At 40.2% G+C, this 20,721-nt stretch overlaps 1 protein-coding gene across 1 annotated transcript in view; it reads left to right on the forward strand.

Annotated features, from left to right (window-relative positions):
* The window catches only part of ALPK2 (alpha kinase 2), a 45,570-nt gene extending 35,915 nt beyond the window's left edge, over positions 1-9,655 (forward strand). Inside the window, exon 11 of the mRNA XM_059833380.1 lies at positions 419-9,655. Coding sequence (XP_059689363.1) covers positions 419-653 — 235 coding nt within the window. The 3' untranslated portion in view covers positions 654-9,655. The remainder of the gene's footprint in view (positions 1-418) is intronic.
* The last annotated feature ends 11,066 nt before the right edge of the window (positions 9,656-20,721 follow it).

Genomic DNA, 20,721 nt, shown 5'->3' on the forward strand with positions numbered 1-20,721 from the left:
CTTCTGGTTCTGACAACACCTCATGTGGCAACCTTGTCTTTTCATGGTAGTCAAAAGAACTATAGAGAATGACGTAGAATGGATTTCATTTATGTGTTACTGAAACAAAGTTAGCCAGCAGACAATTATATTCCCAACTAAATTAAATGAAAAATAGTAGCCAGCACACAGACCACAGAACTATGCCTCTTAACCCTTTTCCCTCTTCTGTCACTACTTATTGCCTGGTTTCCTTCACCTCTCAATGGCTCGGTTTGATTTTCTGTGATACAGTCAGTGCTTCTCAAAACAGCATGTGTGGAAGAGACTTGCTTAATGTTTTCAAGTTGCTTATGAGTCAACAGTCATACTCTGCCTCCCTGTGCTGAAAATGAATCTTGAAATCCCATTTGGCTTTTTTGTTTCTTTGTTGCTACAGATACAAAGGTTTTAAAGGCAACTGCTCGATTTCCTTCATTGAGCAGTTCAGAGCACTCCACCAATGCAATAAGTACTGTGAAATGCTGGGGCTGAAATCTCTCCGAACCACTCATCAAAAACAGAGGAAAGCAACATCCATGAAAAGCAAAACTCTACCAAACTCATCGACTATAAAGAAAACAGTGGCCAAGAAAGCAAGAGAACCTAGAGACTTCATTTCTTCAGAGCACTGAGTTTCATTGTCCCATCTTGTGAAAACTCCTCTTGAGGATATGTAGTAGTGATAGGCACCAATGACGTGGTGGGGGCATAACTTTAGTCTTTTGCCTTATGACATTATTTTGAAGTCATCCTGATGCTGATACCAGCAGCAAAGAAAGGAGCTGATTCTATGGTCTCGGTACCTGAGACTTAACACTGGGGCAAGGTTTTGAAGACAAGCTAAGCCATCTGCCTGGATTATCTTATAACCCTTCTATGTATTGGTATCTGCACATTTTGAGTCTTGGACATTGAGTGCACCACTGGTCACTGGAGAACATCTTCCCTTCTATGTGTCTGTGCCTGTGACCCTGTGGGTTCAGCTGCTCCCTAAACATCAATATATTTAAGGTGCCACTTAGTAAAAGTTTTGCACAGTATTGTTCCTCAGGCTGCTATAGCAAAATTGTTTTCTTTCTCAGATTTTTGCATATTATAATCCTACTATAATCCTATTCTTGTAGTTTTTTTCTCCCACTTACATGTCTTTTAATACAAGATAAAGCCATTTGTGATTGGGCATATCTGTCTTCTGTCCCCCTCCCCCCCAAATTAGCTAGCATCTTTAAGGTGCTCACAAGTGATGTCATCAGCTTAAAGATGAGGAACTTGTGTGATTCTCCGTAGAATTCCTTGCTTTCCATGCAAGCTTCCTTGAATTTACAGTGAACCCCATGGCACAGTACTGTTGTGCTTGCACCAATCCTATTGTAGGATAGAGGTTTGGAGTCTGCATGTTGCCAAACAGCTACTGTCTGAAATAAACCGTTACATATGGAGGGTATTTCAGTACCTTGCAGCATTTTCAACTAGAATAAGTACAATGACTTTTCTGTGTAGCATAGAGTTGTTTTTCGAAGGAACATGACAGGTGCCCTGGGCCAGTACCTGTCTACTAAAGAGTCATGATTTATGTAGAATGCCTAGGCAGGGCCAGAACTCAAAAAAGATACTGTGCTCCATTAAACTTAAGTGTAGTTATGTGGAGATTTGCAGCCAGGGGAGGGAACTATGCACGTTCAGAGGACTGCAACAAGTTTACTGGAGGTGGCAATTGAAAACCCAACCTGCAGTGCCTAACACAGAATACAAACACTGAACGTTGTCAGACTTCTTATCCCTGTGTGATTACTAAATAACGGGTGGTGCCAGAAACCAATACCTGTGTGTAAGAGGCCCATCAGTGCTGAGGAAGATAAAAGTGATTTCAGACTAGGTTCTGCTTTGTATTGATAAGCAGTGGGTGCCAAATAAGAGATAAACTGTTGGGGACTAGCTGACACTAGGGACAGAAACTCACCTGACTGCAATGCGGATGTAACATCTAGGCTTGTCATCCTGGGCTCCCTTTGCGGTTAATGGAGGTCTTCTCAATGGAATTTAGAGCAAAGTGCAGGTCATCTGAAAAACAAACATTTGAAATAGGTTAGATTAACTGTGCCAAAAAAGTGCCTGTGTCTCTCCATTGAGGGAAAAGGAAGCAAAGTGTCAGACAGACGTCTGCATTTTAAATTCCTACTGTTAGGGATGAAGTTCTCCAGAGTTGTTCCAAAGCACTTGAGTTTGTAATAGTTTTCTGCTAACTTAGGTGGAGGAGACCAACCACAAAATGGTATTGCAGAAATTAAGATGGTATTGTAGTCCACCTAAAATTAAATGTATGAAAGACTATTTGAAACATGAGTTTTTAAATAGACAATGCCAAAGGAAGGTGAAAACTTTGAGTGTGTCTGAAATCTGGGCCAAAACATTGAGAATGGAACCTTGACAAAACAATTACAATGTACTGAGGATGGGAAGCCATTAATTTCAAAATAAAGGTGAATGACAATGCTGTGCTACTGCAGAGAATCTGAAGTATCACAAGAGAATGGAAGTAGAAAAGTATACAGAGCAGCAGTTTTGAAGGAGTTATCAAACACAGCAGGCAGAGGGAGATGTGGTACAGATGAGGCAGATTGTCTTATTGATATTGGCTGTGCTGAGGGAAGGGGTTTTCCGAGGGAAGTCCCGCTGTTCTGGTGTCAGTTGTTCAAACCAGGAACCAGCCTGAGTTTACCCACATCTCTCTCTCAGCCAAAAGGAAGTTGGTGCGTGTGAGAGAACGAGACACCGTGCATGGCCAGACAGCGCACCTCGCAGTGGGGATGGCAGTTAGCCACTTTCCACTGCCACCTGGTAATCATCAGTGCATCATTTATTTGAGACTGGAATTATGTACTCTGTTGATGCTTATTGCTGCTTGCCATTCTGGCTAGCTTTGGTGGGGAAGAGCAGATGTTAGGAATGGGGCATATCGGGCGCTCTGTCATGTTGCAGCTGGAACCATTGGGTCAGTCAGGGGCAAGAATGTCAGTGCCAGGCAGTTAGCATGAAGCTGGCCACCCAGCCTGGGGGACCGTGCTGTTAGGCCAACACTGTGTGTCAGTGAGCCTTGCTGAGTAGCCCTTTCCCCTCCTGTGGTGATGGGAGAGGGTCTCAACAACAGCTCTGCTCCTGACGGCTTTCTGTCAATGGAGAGTGCCAATATGGGAAGGAGAGTTTACCACATGTCTTTCCAGTTCTTCTGTAGCCATGAGTGTCAATAGTGTGCTGGACGATGTAACGCACCCCAGTTATGAGGCTGCTTGCTCATCAAAGCCAAGGGACAATGTAAGAAGCCTGAATGAAAACAGTGAGGCCTGGTATAGCCATTGAACTTGAATTCCCCCATAAATAGAGAAGCCTCACTTGGGGGTTATTGCCTGATCCAGATGTTGCGTGTGTGTATGTTTGCAGGCCACCCTTACTTTACCAAAGGTACTCTTGCTTGTCTGTCAGGTAGGAGCTGAAAAGTGGTTCCCTAGCTTTCTAAAGTAGACAGTTGCTGGTCATGAAAGAAACACCAAGTATGATAGTGGCACATAGCATCTTTGGGAAGGAAATTTGTTCCCGTTTCCCCCCTTAAGTGTTCAGCTTCCTGATATTTCTGATCTCTAAGAGACAGGGTATTGGGAAACCAACACTCTCCCACCCCCACAACTTCAGAGAATTAGTTTCATTGATATTTCATGCCTGTGTAAAAACATCACCCTCCTGCATTTACCTGGTGTGTTCAATACTGATGACAGCACAGAGACAATGAGTATTTTCCTTGTCTGGGAAGATGACGGTCTCGATCCTGCAAGTGACTAAGCTCAGATGGATTCTCGGAGCACCCATCTGTGACCATAGTTCCATCCCTGCAGCTGTTCGCAGGACTGAGTCATGACTTTCTTATTCATTAATCAAAAACTTGGAGAAAATGTTGTTTACACCTGTTGGACAAATTAAGCGCAGCAGAAACTATAGACCTGAATGAAGATGTTTATGCTCCACATGTCTGTGGAACACAATACAGTGAAGGGCTCTGTGCTCTGTGTTGCCTTCTAAAGAAAAATGATGACATTCTTGTCCCCTGGCAGTGAGCATAAGTGAATCTTTTAGAATGTTTTCCTCTGTGGGGAACTGTCCTCCAAGCCCCTGATGGTGCATTAATTAAGGACTCAGGCCACATTCTGGTTATATTTCTGTTTTTATGGATTTGATATTTTTCATTCATCTTTCAACTAGACTTGACATCTGTACTCAAAATCTAATTTTAATTTTCTTATTATTGATCTCGCAGAGTAAATGTGTACATGGAGCATTATATAATAACACCATCATATTTGGGTTAAATAGACATACACCCAGGTAAAATGGATGCTTTTCCACTGCTCAGGAGTTTATTGAACGTATTTTGTTTGTTAATAGACATATTACATTGTATTACAACACTGAGAGTCACAATTCCTGAATTTCTGTCAGTGGAAAGTCTAACTGATGATAATAGGAAAACCTGGCAATACACTTGTTTAAAGCAGTCATTTTTCTGTAATAGAACAAAAGCTTAAATTATAATAATGTCACATGATCCTGCTCAAATTCAGTGATTGCCCTTGAGTTCAGCTACAAGTGCAATTACATTGAAATAATTATACATTAAAAGCTACCAAAAGTAAAAAATGATTGACTGATTACCTCAGGTTAAAGCCATCTTGACAAGTTTTAAAACCTTGCTCTGTCATGGTACTCAGATGATTGCTCTTTGGCGTATCTAAGGGAAGTAGAGAATTGAGTCTTTGCCTTTTATTTGTTTCCATGTTGCCCCATCCTCTTTCACACTTGCTGAGCTGTCTGTTCTGCCCTCCTGTCTGTCTTGTTTCACAGGTAGGAACTCTGTGGCAGAATACCTTGTCTATGCAGGCCCCTCTCAAAAATATCCCGAATTCCTTACTGACATTTCTGGGTCATGATTAAAGAGTTTAAAATTTAGGTAGTCTGACAGTGACACAGAGAGCGCTCCAGTGTGCATGTCAAAAACTGATGGGAAATTATGATTAACAGACTGTTTGTCTGCCCATGTCTCAATTTTCATGTCAGATTTTTTTTTAAAGGACTTTGCTAATAATTGCTCTTCTTTGTAGACTGATAGCTAGCCACTCTACCCACCTTAGTCTTGCTGTTACAGAAAATACATGTACACCCTCTATCTGGAAGTATTTCCTGGCTATCTGAAAAAGAATGAAAGCTGAGTGCATCTAAACTCAACTTCATACAAAGGTGTAGACCAAGAAATCAGAATGGGAAAAGAAAGTTTTGTCCTATTTATGTCGGTTGACTTCAATGGCAGAAGAAAGATTCACCTAGTAGAACTGTGATTTTACCTTGGTGTACCTGTGTTACCAATTTGCATCAGGTGGATGTCTGCAAAATCATAAGCAGTGAAATAATAATTATCAGTAGGGTAAGCAGGATTCTCATTGGGCTCTAGATTGAATGGCCTGTTGAGATGAATGGGAGAAACAGCTACCTGTTTTACAGAGTGTTTTAATCTGAGCCAAAGTTTGCTTTTTGCCTTTTACATAAGGTAACCAAAGCACGGGTTTTGTGAACAAGTCAGATAAATATGTATTCTAATCTCAGCACAGACATCAGCAAAGCAGAAACTGGAACCCATTTTTTAAAGGAGCACTGTGGTTAATTCTTGCAACTAGCAGTTGTGTTATTATATTAATAAATATTCTTAAGCACACACAGAATGAATGAATTGCACTGTGTCCTGATAGCAATTTTAGAATGTTATGCTTTTCATAGGGCACCACTGTAGTTCAGGCTGAAGCACTAACGCTTTGTGATTTAAATTCTATTACACAGACTAACAGTGATAAAACACTCAAGAAAGGAGTCAATAAAGCTTCTACAGGATGTTTCTTCTTGTTCAAAAGTAATTAATCACATGAATGGCCTATAGGTATTGAGTTTTTAGATTTATGTGTCCCTAAACTGAGAATTCTACCTGTTCTTTCACAGTTTTTAATTGCTTTAAAAAACATCTGAGCTCCAGTGGTAATGTTTTTCAAAAACACATAAGGGATTTCAGTGTATAGGTCCATACCCACAAAACATTAGGCACATAACTCTTAAGTTGATCTTTTTTCCAAAAAGTGTCTGTGATCCTTAGAACTTTATTGCTTAGTGGAAACTGGCCTCCGCAGTCCCTTTTGAAATAGAACCTTGAGTACATTTGAAAACGTCACCTGAATGTTCACAAGTGTTCAATGGTAGCAATGAATTAATCAGAGTGCATCAGTCCTCCACAGATTCAAGAAGACAGCTTGCACTTTTGAAGACCAGTGCACAGTTGCTGGGAATCAGCTGCAGACTCTAGTTCAGGCTTTAGATCTTAAATAACAATCTCACTCACAAGGAGAAAGTCAGTGGGTATAGAAAACAGTCAGCCTGGTCCTGAAAGATGGGGAGGTATGTCTGGAGTGCAGAAGAATTTTCTCTAAAACTGAAAAATTGAGAAACTTTTAACCAAAATGTCCACAGCTTTTTTTAACCTGTGTGGGAAGATAGATCCTTGACATAGAAGTTAGATTATTCTTCATTTCAAGTTTCCAAATGAAAAAAGCCAGACTGCTAAGTTTCAGGATTTGAATCTATGACTGACTAGTGTTAGATGAATAGATCATTGCAGCGCTGTGATACATATTCCCAGTCCTTATGCTTTATAAACCTGCTTTACAAATTGCTTGGCCCCAGGTCTCCAGAGGATGCAACTTCAGAAGGCAGCTGATGTATTTCAAATGCTATGCCTTACATATTTATCCACTTCAAGGAGATGTAAGATGGAGGACCCCGTTAGAAATCAGGCAGTATGTTTCCCAATCCATTCCCTATACCACATAGCAAGAGAAATTTGTATGCAATTCTTATTGGAGGAACTTCTCAGTATTAATTCCTGCAGCTTAACCTCACATAAACTAACAGTGAACTGCAGGGATGCATCTCATTATGCCTTAATTTCTTTTTTTTTCTCTTCAAGAAACTTCAGTGTATCTAATACTTGTGTGGGTGTTGTAAAGGTCATGTTGCTCTACAATAAAAGCCTCAGTAAATAACTTTATTTTTGAGTTTTAAGAGCACAGTAGTAAGAAAGTAATAGGGAGAGAGAATTAATCCACACTGCTATCCTGCCACAGAGCACCGGGGGAAGGTTAGGAACTGTTTGCCCACATGGATGTTTGACTGAATATTTTAAATGGGTTTCCTTTAATAACATTACAAGTAGAAGCTGGAATGCCTGTACTGCCATTCCACCACTGGAGTACCAGCAGTGGTGATTCATGTTTTGCATCTCTAAAAGAATGAATGACATGGAAGAAGCTGTGATGACATTGCAAATCGTAGAGCTAGTCCAAAATGACAGACCTAATCTCCAGCTCTTTCTGTTGGTATGATACGGATATTGTGCTCAGGCAAGCAGCACATGAGGCTTACTGAGTGGGAGGAGAGAAACAGCATAAGATGTTCTTCAAATAAGAGAAACCGCAGTGCCAGTAATCAGGAGAAGGGCAAGCAAGACTGGTACAGGCTTCCTAGAAAGCACTGCAGGTGTGGTGAGAAAGGGAAGGCACTTTCTTCATTTCTCTCTCAATCAAAGGTTGAGAAGAAAAGTAGCTGGTGCAAAAACATTACACAGAGGGCCTTGCAGACAAGGCCACTTTTGCTTTCCTCCTGCAAAGCCAGAGGAAAGAGAAAGGAGTTCCAGCTCTCTTGCCCACCCCTGGCCCCCAACTTACTTGCACAAAGATTCCCTCAGCTAGAAGCTCTTTCCTAGCAAAGAACTTTTGAAAAATAAGCCATAATTATCTGCAGCTCTGCAGATTTCACTGTGAGTCTGCCGTAAAATACCATGGGTGTGAAATTACTGTGATTTACTGAGTCTTGGACAGCAGGAGAATACTGGCTTTGGGAGACTTTCTGTTGCTGCTGGATTCTGGCTGTGTTTATGGATGACTGAGGTTGCTTGTTTTGCAGCAGTGGCAGAACAATATTCCTTGTCAGTGTTAATGCATAGTACTCTTATAGATGCCCAGTCTGTGCCAGATGTTTTGGATCTGGCCCACTACATCAGTCTTTCCAATTCATTATCTGCTCCTTTCAGACAAAAGAGAGGACCCAGCCTTATGCTATGGGGCAGCCCAGCCCTCACCCTTCCCTTTCTACCCTTTTCACGAAGAACCAGCAGCCTTTTTCTTTTTATACAACTAAAAGCTCACCACATGAACCATGTTCATGTTGTTCCAAACACAAGTAGATATGCATTTGGTCTTGTGATAGGGGTACTCATGGGATCAGGTGGTGAGAGCTGTTTGTTTGCTGTGGCTAGATTTGTGCCATGTACATTGCAGCACAGTGTATCAACAGCTGCAGTTTGGTGATGTGACAGGTTCATATCAAGTGACTTAACAGGAATGGACTTGTCATCAGAACCCAGCAGAAAGCCTTCGTGGCACACATCAAAAGGCTGGTACTGCTGCTACAGAAATGTGTTTGAATGAGCTTCCCCTGTAATGTAGGAAACCTCAGAAGGGAGGAATAACATCAGGATATTTCCGTCCCTCCATTCATGCTTTATCTGGTAGTCAACATTAAGATTTATTGTTCCTGAAAGCAAAACTGGACCAGGGAAAAGGAGGCCAATGGGTGCAATATATACTGGAAGGACAATGTTAGGGAAGTGGGACAGCAGTGGATAAGCATCTGGTACGAGTCTCTCAAAAGAGACTTTATGTCCCTTGGAACGATGTTAAAGAGATCAGGAGCACAGGTGGTGTTCTCCTCTATCCTCCCAGCTAGAGAAGGGGGTTCGAGAAAAAGGAGATGAATTGAACAGGTGAATGCCTGGCTGTATAGCTGGTGCCATGCTCAAGGTCTTGGCTTCCCATACCACTTGCTTTGTCCCTGTGTTCACGTGTTGACTGTCGCACTCTCAGCTCTCCTCCACCTCCTCTTCCATTGCCCCTGCTCCTTCCTCTTCCCTGTCACTGTGCCTGATGTTTATTTGGGACAGCAGGGCTGGAAGAGGGAAAAAAGCACCAAAAAGTCTTTCTTCTTCCTGTAGGTAGTAAGCTTTATCTTCTTCCTTTTGCAAGAGCTGTTCTGCACTAATTTATCAGGAGGCTACTGGATTACTCTCCATTCAGTCACCTTTTATTGCTGTATCAGATACCTGCACCGAGGTATCTGTTACAGCAGGTTTTCAGAACAGATGGTCATAAAAGAAAATTGTGGATGCAAAGAGTGATTAGGATACATATAAGGTTTAGGAAACCTATTCTGGGTTCCTCTGTGAAGACCTGTTGTGTTATTGTAATTTGAAGTGCTGAGAATTACTTTAAAAATGTCTAGACTGGAACTCAATTTTAATATACAACACTGTAGTTCTTCCATTAATTTTCAGCAGTATGCATTGCTAATGACTGTTCACGGCAATAACTCATGGAAGAAAACAAGGTTTAGGGAATAAAATTAAGTAACTCATTGAAGATGTTCTGTTGGGAAACACTGTGTAATAAAATCGATTGCAAATGGAAACACAGTATAATCTATAAATGATAAATTTCACATATTCATGTATGTTTTCTTCCAGCAGCACTCTACACATCACAGCCATAGGAAGCTTCCTATTCATTATGCATGCCTGGTTACTTAGCGCTAGAAGTCAGAGGAAAGGTGGAGTTTGGAACACACTGATTAATATTAAGGTTACCACTCATTGCAAATCAGAGCACAACATTCTGTGAGCCTAAATCTTGGATTATTCAGTGGGATTTAGGCTTCTCAGTGCAATATTGGTGTCTGGCTTTCATTAAGCCCTTTGGAAGCTCCACAGATGATTCCTATTCTTTAAAATAGTTTTCAGAAGAATTTCTTTGAGGAAATTGTGACTCTTCCCAAAACAGTAGGTTTAGAATATAAGACAACGGACTTGCGCGTGGTGCTCAAATCATACATACAGTTGTGATACGGTAGTGAACCAAGCTGAAAGCATTTGAAGCATGAATAAATTATGTTAGGGGCAATAGCTTTTTATCAGAATTTTGGAAAGTGTTCTGTTTGAAAAATGTCATAAGCATCTCAGTTAATTAATGTTCCAAACGTATGTTTTAATTTGGTGCCAAAATAACAGCCAGAGTTTGACTACATCAGCTAATTGGCTTCAATATTCTATCGTCATGGTCAATCCAACAGGAAAAAGAAAATCACAAGCTGGCTTGTTTTTCAGAGATAATCACAACCCCATTGATTCCAATGAAATCCACATTCCTAATGATATTATAATCATGATTCCTTAAGATGACTTGCGTGCTTTACAATGGGAATCTGGAAGTGCATGTAACAGAGTATGTATTTCCCACATGTTATGGTGGGTTTGCTTATAAAAGAAAGAGCAGAGTCATCCTGACATACATGTAAAAGGGTTATTTATTCCTCAGCAAGGTGGGAAATGTATTGCTACGGTTCACATACTTTTGTGAATTGATGTCTTGTCTACCAGTAGCTATTTAGTGTGATAATGGCGTTTGATAGACTGGACACAAACACCATTGTCACACTCCACAGCTCTGGTAGTAGTAGATCATTAGTCCATGGAAGAAGTAATATGCACGCATTACAGACTTCAGCGTGGGGTCTTCAAAGATCTGCAAAACACAGAGAAAAGACCATGTTTATGCATATATATACATGGTACATCAGGATTCTCACCAAGGAAGTGGGAGACAGGATTCAGAGTTTCTTAGAGGTGAATATTTTTTTCTCAGCTAGCTGTAGTCATCTGAAAGCTAAGTAGCTTTAAGCGTGCCTTTACAGGCAAAGGAGATGGACAGGCACCTTGAGAGAGTAATCAGTCCTGTCCTAAGAGACAAATTCATGAAGGGGAGGCATGTATCATTCTCTGCAAGGACCTGTGTCTTTTTCTTATTGATGGAGACAGCTCAGAATAAGCACCTGACTTTTATAGAGCTATGTTAGATCTGAGGAGTCACAATGCTAAAGATTGTATTCATTTTCCATATACTTGCTTTTACCAGCATTTTAGAGCTAGCCCACTTACATGACAGCAAGTTGGTCTGTACTCCTAGTCTCACTTCACCTGTCTTATTCAATGCAAGTTCTTCTATGACACAACACCACCTATGCAACAGTGAATTAAGCAGTGTAACTAACATACACATGACTGTGGTGTTTCATTTCTTCCCAGGACAGTTTTTTTTTTGTTGAATAGGACAGAGTATGTTTCTGTGTTTGTTTAGCCTGGAAGTCTAATAACATTTCTGCATATCCTCGGTGAGTATAAAAAAATCCCATAAAAGATCCTTTTCGTCACGAGCGGACTAAGAGCACACAAACATTAACTGAGGGTCACATGATGCACAGTGATTTGTAAAGCCATGGAAATTCAGTTATGTGTCATCACCACATCCCAATACTGCAGAGAAGCAGAGAAAACAGAGAAAGGAGCACAGGGAAGGGAGGAGATTAGAAACCAGAGCTTGGGTGAATAGTCGTAGCCTTTGTATCTTACTCTTCCATGTATCTGCTTTTTCCTCAGTCTGTAAAGACTGTCAACTAGTGTGATCATCTACGCAAGATCATATTGCCTATTAACTGGAAGAAACACTGACCTGTGCAGATAGAATGTAGCTTTGTGAAAGTGCAAGCCAGTTAGTAAATGTTCATTAATAGGAATAAAAAAATAATATTAGTAACTAATCGATAACTGTAACTAAGTCTGCTAACTTAAAGGAAAAAAAAAAGAAAAAAGAGACAGACCACAGAGTGGAATTCCTTTACTCCCCTGGAATTGGTAAAAATCTTTCAAGGATAACAGAGTACATTAAACATTAATGTTCCATTTTGCGTGAATTTGGGTAGATTTTGTACATGCTGTGTACCAAAATGTTTTTTGTAGCTACTGAAAATTTGAACTTTCTGACTCAAAAAAGAATGCTGTATGGACTGGTTAGAAGCACCATGGGAGGGGACGGAGTTGTCTTTTTATGCCAAGAGATGAGGACAGAATGTCTTGCTATAATGCTTTTAAACTATTCATCTCATGGTTTTTTAAGCTCAATAAATGCATTCCCATTTTTACATATTCGGGAGCATTTGCTACCCATATGTAATAAAACTAGACTCTCCAATAGTCTTCTGGATCTGGTTGCATTTTAGCAAATGACTGTTAAGCAAATTAAAGCATTCAAAAGGCAGACTGTCAGATCCCCAGAGAACTCCTCCTATGGGCTTAGCCTTCCTGTCAATCTCATTTTTCATCTTTCCTAATTCACTGCCCTGGTGATGGGTCACTCCCACACATTAATGGCCTTAATGCCTCTGCTTTATTCTCAGTCTGCTGTCAGCACTCCCATCGTGCATTCCAGCTGAGAAACGAGAGTGAGAGGCACAAATCTCTATCATCAGCTGTTTGTAAAATCTAAACGTTTGAGGTATGTGTGCTGAATGTGGTACAGCTATGGAGGAAAATCACATTTCTGTACTTGTTGAGACCAAGCAGTCGCCATTTTAAATACCAGCTTTTGTAAGTAAGAGAGGCAGTCTCTAGCTTGAATCAGGGCATGCTGCAATTTGTGAGAAGTGCAGCTCTGTGTGCCCCCAAAAAAGAGATTGTGTATGGGCAACTACCACTAGGTCAGCTGAAGCACTGGAGCTTGTGGGGAGTGGAACATGGCTCTCTGAAGGAAATGATGCAGAAAAGAATCTGCTCTCCAGATGACATGCAGTTTGGGGGCCACTGCGGAAACTGCAGCCCTGGTTTAAGACAGCGGAAGGAGCTGTAACAGGAGATGGTTAAGGATAAGGGCACAGGGCTCCCAAATACAGATGTTTATATGCAGATCATCAGGTAGGGAAATTTAGCTCACTCTATTCTACAGCATTAAAAGTTGAAGAGCCAGCAGAGAGAAGACACCAACGCACGCAAACTAGCTGGCTGCCTACATGTACTGAATACACCTGAACCACCAGCACACTCTGTGCAGTGTAACAAGTTATTTCCTCTGCAATCCTTACCTTTTGATCCAACTTTGTGTCTTTTCTGGATCTTTTTCTTAAATGTAATGTAGTTCAACCAGTGTTGATTGGTTAGTGCAGACTCATTGGGGCTCTGGACCAGTTTAACTACTGATTTGCAAGTACGTCTAATCAAACCTTAGTGAAAGCATGAACTGGCAGTATGAGCTGAATACTGAGTGGCCCTTGGCTGGTAAATAGCAGAGACGTGAACCTTCACTGTCTGGTTACCAGGTCATACGGTTTTGTTTTGCAAACGTGATTATTACAACTGCTCTGTCATTCCCATCCTTGTCAAGGAAGCAAGCCTATAAATGCTTGGGCAGAGCTGAAACTTTTCCAAGTGCTTTTCATCTTTCACTGATTTTGTCTGTGTTTTGAGTCTGTACATGCTGTAGTGGGAAAGAGTTGTGCATTTGAACGAATACACAGAGCTGTCAGGCAGATCTGCCAGAATTGCACAGGTCAGGCCACTGTGCAATCACAGCTATGAAGGAGACATCTCTAAAAGAAGGAAAGGAGCTGCAGCACACCCTGTGCATCAAAATGGCACTGAGTCTTTCGAATTAATGATGACAAATACACAGTCACACCCAGAACATGTTCTGTCTAGTCAGGGTGCAGCTTGCAGTTGTAGACCTGAGGTCCACGAGGCTATTTTTAATAAATGTGCCTATGCTCTAGCTGGTGATGACAAATGAATGCCAAAGGAACATAAGTACGGTACATTGCTTTGTAATTCATCACAATATTAGTGTTTTTTCCCCTTACCTTTCCTCATACGCATTTGACTCAGCTTTCTCTCTGGAGCAGAGAAGAAAGGTCAGGCAAGATCCTCCTCTAATGAAGCTCTCTGAGGAAAAGTCCGACAATCGCTAGCAGACACAGTGCAAAGAGCAGTAGAGCCCTGGCAGAAGTGCCTCTAGACTTTACTGTGAAATGTATATGATAGGAGATAGCCAGGGAAATGATGCAGCTGCAAGCAGGCAGTTTTATAGTTCCACAATTACATGGAAACTTCCAGCAATTCAACAGGAATATTTCCAAGACAAAAGGTATGAAAGAAAGAGAAGTGGCCACAAGTTTTTAGTACTGCAATGAAGCAAAAAACATTGAAACAACAGGAAGGTTTCTGGAGAGTACAGGGCAAAATCAAAGTATAAACATCGAAGAAAAAGAAAAAAATCCACTTTTTGCTTCTCTTCTGCTACACATTTGTATAAAGAATATTATTAGAATGTTCCTGTTGAGAGGATCATTGTGAAGAACAAGAGGGTTTTTCAAGAAGTATCTGAATATGGATCACAGAACCTGTCCTTTTTCTATATTCGGACTTGGAAGCATTCCTGTAACCCTGGTGAAGTCTAACCACGCTTACTGTCAGCTTCCCCGCCACCCCTTTTTTTTTAAACAATAAACATTTAGGGTGGCTTGCCAAATGACACTAATAAAAGCCTCATCTCTTTAAAAGTGCAGGCAGAGATCACTATGTAAAAGACATTAAATCCTGTTACATTACACAGACAGGCCACAGGCGTTTGCAGATATTTTGGTATGCTGAAGTGCTTAGTATTCAAAATTCACTTGCACTATTTTGTTTTTGTTAGTACATTTTAGCATTTCCTTTTCCTCACATGAATCAAGCACAGGAAGGCACTTACCATCTGATACAACTGCCAAATGATCCTCTGGTGTGTCGTTAGGGCTTGTCAGATTCTCTTGCATGACGTTTTTGCTGAGTATCACTGTATTCGGATCTTTGGAGGTCTTGGTTTTCCTTTATCAGTTCCCAGCAGTGGTCAGCTGTGGAAAACCTCTGTTTCCAGTGGACACCTTTCTCTCGCCCTTTATGGGATCCTGAGGTTTTAAAGTAAACAATTCATTCTCTTTCTGATAAGTCATATTAAAATATTGATCTGGGGGAGGGAGATGGCCCTCACTGCACAGAGCCAGAGTCACGTTTAGTCAAACAGACTAAGGAATGGAAAAAAGCTCTGAAATCTCAGTTTTCTCTGTCCCTTCAGAGAGAGCACATGTGGGTAGGGAAAAATGCAAAATACAGGGGTTTTTCAGCTGCCTGTTTTGCTTAACCCTGAGATGAAGAGTGTTTACTCTGTGTTTACTCTGTCTTCCTATTAATTGCTTACTTCGCCCAGTGAGACTGATTTCATCAATTCCTCAGATCACAGTGTTAATCTTACTGTTTGCTGCTGTGTCTTACCAATCTTTTTTTCATTTTTTTACTTTGATTTACTGTCTTTTCTGTACAGGAATTTTCAGAACTCTCAAAGAACCCGTCACATTTTTAATTGGTTTTACTTTCCAGCACACCTATGAGACAGGGGGAAAAGTCTGACTTCAGTTGAGCCTATCTGAACACCAATGGCAAAACCAGGAATTAAACACACATTTCAGGACCTCATCCAGATAATCAACAACTAGACCATTGCATAAACCCCCAAATTTAGGGCATAATAAATTTTATATTTTTTGTGAAGGCTAGTATGGGATTTCTCTAAACATAAATTAAAGTCACACCTTCAGTACGATAACCTTCTTGATAGTTAACTAATTAGCATTTCATTGCTTACTTCCACTACCATGCCTCTGTTCCATTAGGACGTAAGTATTTTGTAACAGTCTTAAGTAAAAGTAATGTTTTTTTGAAAAAAAGCAAAGTTTTCGGTATACTACCTCACAAAAGTGAGGAACCAAGTCACTTTACTGGTTTTGGCTGGATGTGTCAGATTTGACTGACTGCGAAAACCACTGCAAAATCAAATCTGGAAAAAAATCTGTGTCTTGCACTCTCCTTGCTTTCCAGCTTTAGTATAACTGGACCTTCGATAGAACACAAACGCAACTTCTGTCCTTGTTAGCATACCTTCTCTCACCACTGCCAGGGTGAGACGAAACAGGCCGGTATGTATGCGCTCTAAGAATCAGAACACTCCTTTTGTGAGAAGGCTCCTGCACGTAATAGATTGAAACACATAATACAATACCATGTAATGGAAAAAAACCCTGAACTACAAAGCCACTAGAATACCCTCATCTTTACCAGTTCATGGCATGCCTTTTCTCCTTTAGGTTGTCATGTATTTGGACTGCAAATTTGTCATGGCAAGAGCTATCTCCTACCGTTTCCTAAAATGCTGTTTTCTAATCGCAGTGTAGCTCCCGTCTCAGGTACACCAGTAATACAAATAAGAATGTCAGCAGTCATGAGTAAAAGAAGGCGCTGAACTGTGCCTTCTGTGCAATAATGAAGCTATATTTATAGTTTATTAGCAGTCTTATCACTGCATATACAGTTCAAGAATAGTTTTTTTCCCCTTATGAAAAATTCCAAAATTTATCATTCTCAGGGATTTAATGATAACATTTTTATAACCTTAGTTGTAAAAGTAATGTTAGTTGCCTAATGTAGATGAGCCAACTGCTCCACTGTACTCTTTTCCAGTTTTGTTAAAGAAAAAGCTTTTAATTAGCACAAAGCACAAATTAATAATGCTAACAGGTGACATTTAGTAGGGAAGCAGAGAATTAAATGAGACAGGAAAGAAAAAGAGCACATGCCTGAGTTTTAGCTTTCATATTGATAGAATCATAGAATCGTTTAGGTTGGAAAAGACCTTTAAGATCATCAAGTCCAACTGTAAACCTAACCCTGCCAAGTACACCACTAAACCACGTCCCTAAGTGCCTCATCCACACGTCTTTTAAAAACCGCCAGGGATGGTGATTCTGTGCTATATGTGCTATATGACAGAGTATTGGAGAATTAAGAGTTTTGTAACAACACAATCCCAGTCACTTACTTTTAGGTTAAAAGGGCCAGTAATCTGTGCTACCTAACTTCAGGTGCTGTACAAGAAGGGAGACCATGGCTACGTGTCAATCTCAGCTGGCTATGCAGCCCCTTGGATGCACTTTTTATCATTATAGAGACATTAACAGGAAGATGACTGGGGAATTTCTGGAGTGAATCTCCATCTGGCTGATCACTCAACGTCAGACAAAACCAGGATCTATTGAAGTAAAAAGAAATATTTCCAGTAACTTCTGAAAGATCAGGATAGCATCTACAGCATTGTATGTCTGTATATTCTTTATGTATGCAGACATCTTGTGCAGTGGGGTCCAACTGTGCCATGATTGTTACTACTAATAGACTTCCCGTAATATTAGGAAAAATATACCCCCAGTTACAGCTGTTTTCTTTGTTTGGAGTCCCAGTGGTTAGGGCTTTTCAATGGTGCTCTCAACCTTTGTTTTACCTTCTGCTTTTGGTCTATTTAGAAAACCCTCCTGAAGCAGGGACTGCTTTTCATTTGGCCTTGATACTGCTTGGTTTTTGGTGAAAAGTCTCTCATTTGGGACTTGTACGTGCACACAGTATAAAGATGACAGAATTACTAGTAGTAGTAGTCGTACTAGTTCATAGTGTGCCCATAATAGTAGAACAAGGTTTGAGGAAAATATTTATTTAAAAATTATCTGTACGATTATACCAGAATCCTGTGTGCAAACTCCATATGACATTCTGAAAATACAGATGTCCATTTTAAGTCTACAGAAGGTATCTGACAATTTGCTTAATCATAAAAAGAGGGCAAAAGACCTCAAATAAAAAAACAAACACTAAATGCCACATGTTGTCCAAAAACAGCAGAGAAAGACTAAAATGTGCTACTTTCAGTCACAGAGGAAACACCACTTACTTGGTATTTCTGGGGTTGTGTTTCTGGAAAAAAAGCTGTTTTTCTCAAAATGGTGATCTGCCATTGTAAGTGAAGTACTGCCCACTACACATGGAGCCACTGGTGAGAGTGTGAAACAGCATTGCAACATTCATTACTGTTGCAGACTGGTTTCGGTCCAATTCTTTGAAATTAAATGCCAAATTATTTGGAAATTCCTGAAAAAAAAAAAGGAACTGGTTTGTTTAAATGTTAGTAAAGGTGACACAAGGACAAATAATGCAATACGCATTGCACATTCATCTGAGGGCCAAATTTTTCCCTTGAAAATATGTAGCTATGACCCCAAGCAAAATTATCTAACTTTGAAGTTCAATCTAACTTTGAAGTTGGCAGAGGACTGAGCCCTGTGACCTCCAAAGGTCCCTTCCAACTTAAATTATTCTGTGATTCTGTGATTCCATTTTATGTGCATAGCTCCTGTTGACTAAGGTGTCACTATACAAAGGACGAAATTTGGTCCATACAAAAGTTCTTTCCTATCATTTTTCTTATATAAAATGTGGAGGATACAAAGAGTGAAATAGAAATCTGAGGAATGGAATCTTTTCTATGTGGAAAGAGTGAAAGAACAACTCCAAAACTGAAGGAGGAATAACTAACCACAGGGGCAAAAATAGGACTATATTAGGAAGTTTTTCACACTGGCAAGATTTAACAAACATTAAGAAGCTATGGTTTGGCTCTGCGATACCTTAATTATAAAATTCTTCAATTAAGAACAACAATTTTGGCAAAAAAGGGGTTAAATATTCTGTGCATTAAGATCTCACTAGTGTATTAGGAGAATTGTTTTATTCTGTTTCGAAATTATATGGACCTACAAGGGTTTGTGAATGGTATAAATCCCTTTGGAAAAACAAACCTTCTTTGCAGCTAGTTAATTTTGATCATAAATACATTATGTGTTCAACAAAGCTCATTTAGAAAGCCTGTTTGAAAGGGCTTAAAAAACACAATTACTTTGTTTATTTAGAGTAGATTTCAAAAGCCCGTTTCACCATTCAGTTCAAACTGAAGACTTTCAAATCAGAGTTCATTTACATGACCTGAAAGAGGCTTACCTGAATCAGTTCTCATTCTTTTTTTTTTTCTCTACACTTAAAATCAGAATAGTATGAACTTTATATGAAAAGAAAAATAAGACAGAGAAGGGTCATGGTGCGCATGTAGAGTAAGTGGGTAGAAGCAAGTGGATTGGGAAGAGTTTTGTCTTCCTCATTTGGATGGCCTAAGACCTCATGTTATCCAGCTAATTTATTACAAACCTCAGGTTAAAGAAGTCAGTTGCAGTTTTGAGGAAGATGGGAAACTAGACCCTTGGTTGGGGAGGAAGTTAGAGCAAAAGATTCTGATCTGAAAAATCTGATGCTATAAGGTACAGAGGTTTAACAAGGCACCAGTCCAAGGAAACCCCAATTCTCCAATCCTCTGGAACCGCGATATTTAAGGATTTTCCTTCCCTAGATTCCAGCCTCAGAACTGTTGCGCTAATGGCCATTCACGTATGAGAACTTGAGTTGTATCTTTATGGCTTTACTCCAGCTCTATCTTTAATGAGCATATAACCAATACTCTTAAACTGATTTGGGGTTGGCTATTTCATCTATGGAAAAATCCTGTTGCAATCCGCCAGCTGTGGGCATGGCTTACTTGGTTTAAAACTTCCAGAGAAATCTGGGTCAAAGATTGAGGCCGTATCTTTTTATGGAGAAAAGTGGCACATATCCAACAATGTAACTGAATTTATCCCTTTGCTATCACCTATTAATTTCAGTGAATCTATGCTGACTTACAGCAGTTTAGGAGATGACCATACAGTTTTTGAGAGGAAATTGCTACAGGAATTCTTGGGCTCAGAGTGGGCAAAGCTGGTATTTACCTGTTTTTCCTATATTACTACAGTATTCAAGGGGCATCAACCTTCACAAACATTGAAGGAAGCACATTTACCACTGTTAATACCACAATATAATAGACAAAGGTGAGGCATATGTAGTGCTAGGACAACTTAGATCATAGAAGGGAAAATGTTGTGACTCTAGTAAGTCAATGGCTAGCGGTTAAAGATTACCCATTCTGGTCATTCTGACTACTAGATAGAGAAAGATTAACTTAGAGCAGTATAAAGTAGAGCAAAGGTATTTAACCTGGAAACCATGATCTCTTCTGATTTCTACTGGGGCTCAGTAAACGAAATTGATTTGAGTTTCCCAATCATCAAACTCAGTTCTAGATCATCCTGGCATTCCCCATAACGATTCACCATCTGACACATCCAACACAAAGAATTCAGGTTGAGGATTATCTTCAGATAAAGGGTGTAAAGTCTGGCTAACAATGTACTGTCCATGAAATTTCTGTTTCCCCAGCAAAATACTTGTGGATAGAATTTAAGCAATTGTGATGTAAGCAGATGGCTAACAGATAAAACCTATGTTTATTTACCCATTCCTAGGGGGGAACTCCCCACCCCCCAAGAAAACTACTCCCTCTGCAAACACTGTTATTTGGCTCCTTAGCTCTAAATCTTTTGCCTGGGTCAGCTATAGTGCTTCCATTGACGGTTATCAAAGGCACAGAACTTCCTTTTTCCTGTCAACCACTGCTGCAGCATACACGTTTCAGACAAAGCATTAATCCTGCAATCACAAACCACAGCAAAACAAGCTACCTAGTAATGGACATTTACAGAGAACATAAGATTTTTGTAACTTCCCTTCCTTCCTATGTTTTACCAGCAGGTTGATAGGCCTCCCTCTCCACGAACTGTGGGCACCACGTGGCACAGCCATAAACCTGCCCTGCCCCCACATTATATATGGTATTTGTC

This window comes from Gavia stellata, chromosome Z, assembly GCF_030936135.1.
Source record: "Gavia stellata isolate bGavSte3 chromosome Z, bGavSte3.hap2, whole genome shotgun sequence".
Lineage (NCBI taxonomy): Eukaryota > Metazoa > Chordata > Aves > Gaviiformes > Gaviidae > Gavia > Gavia stellata.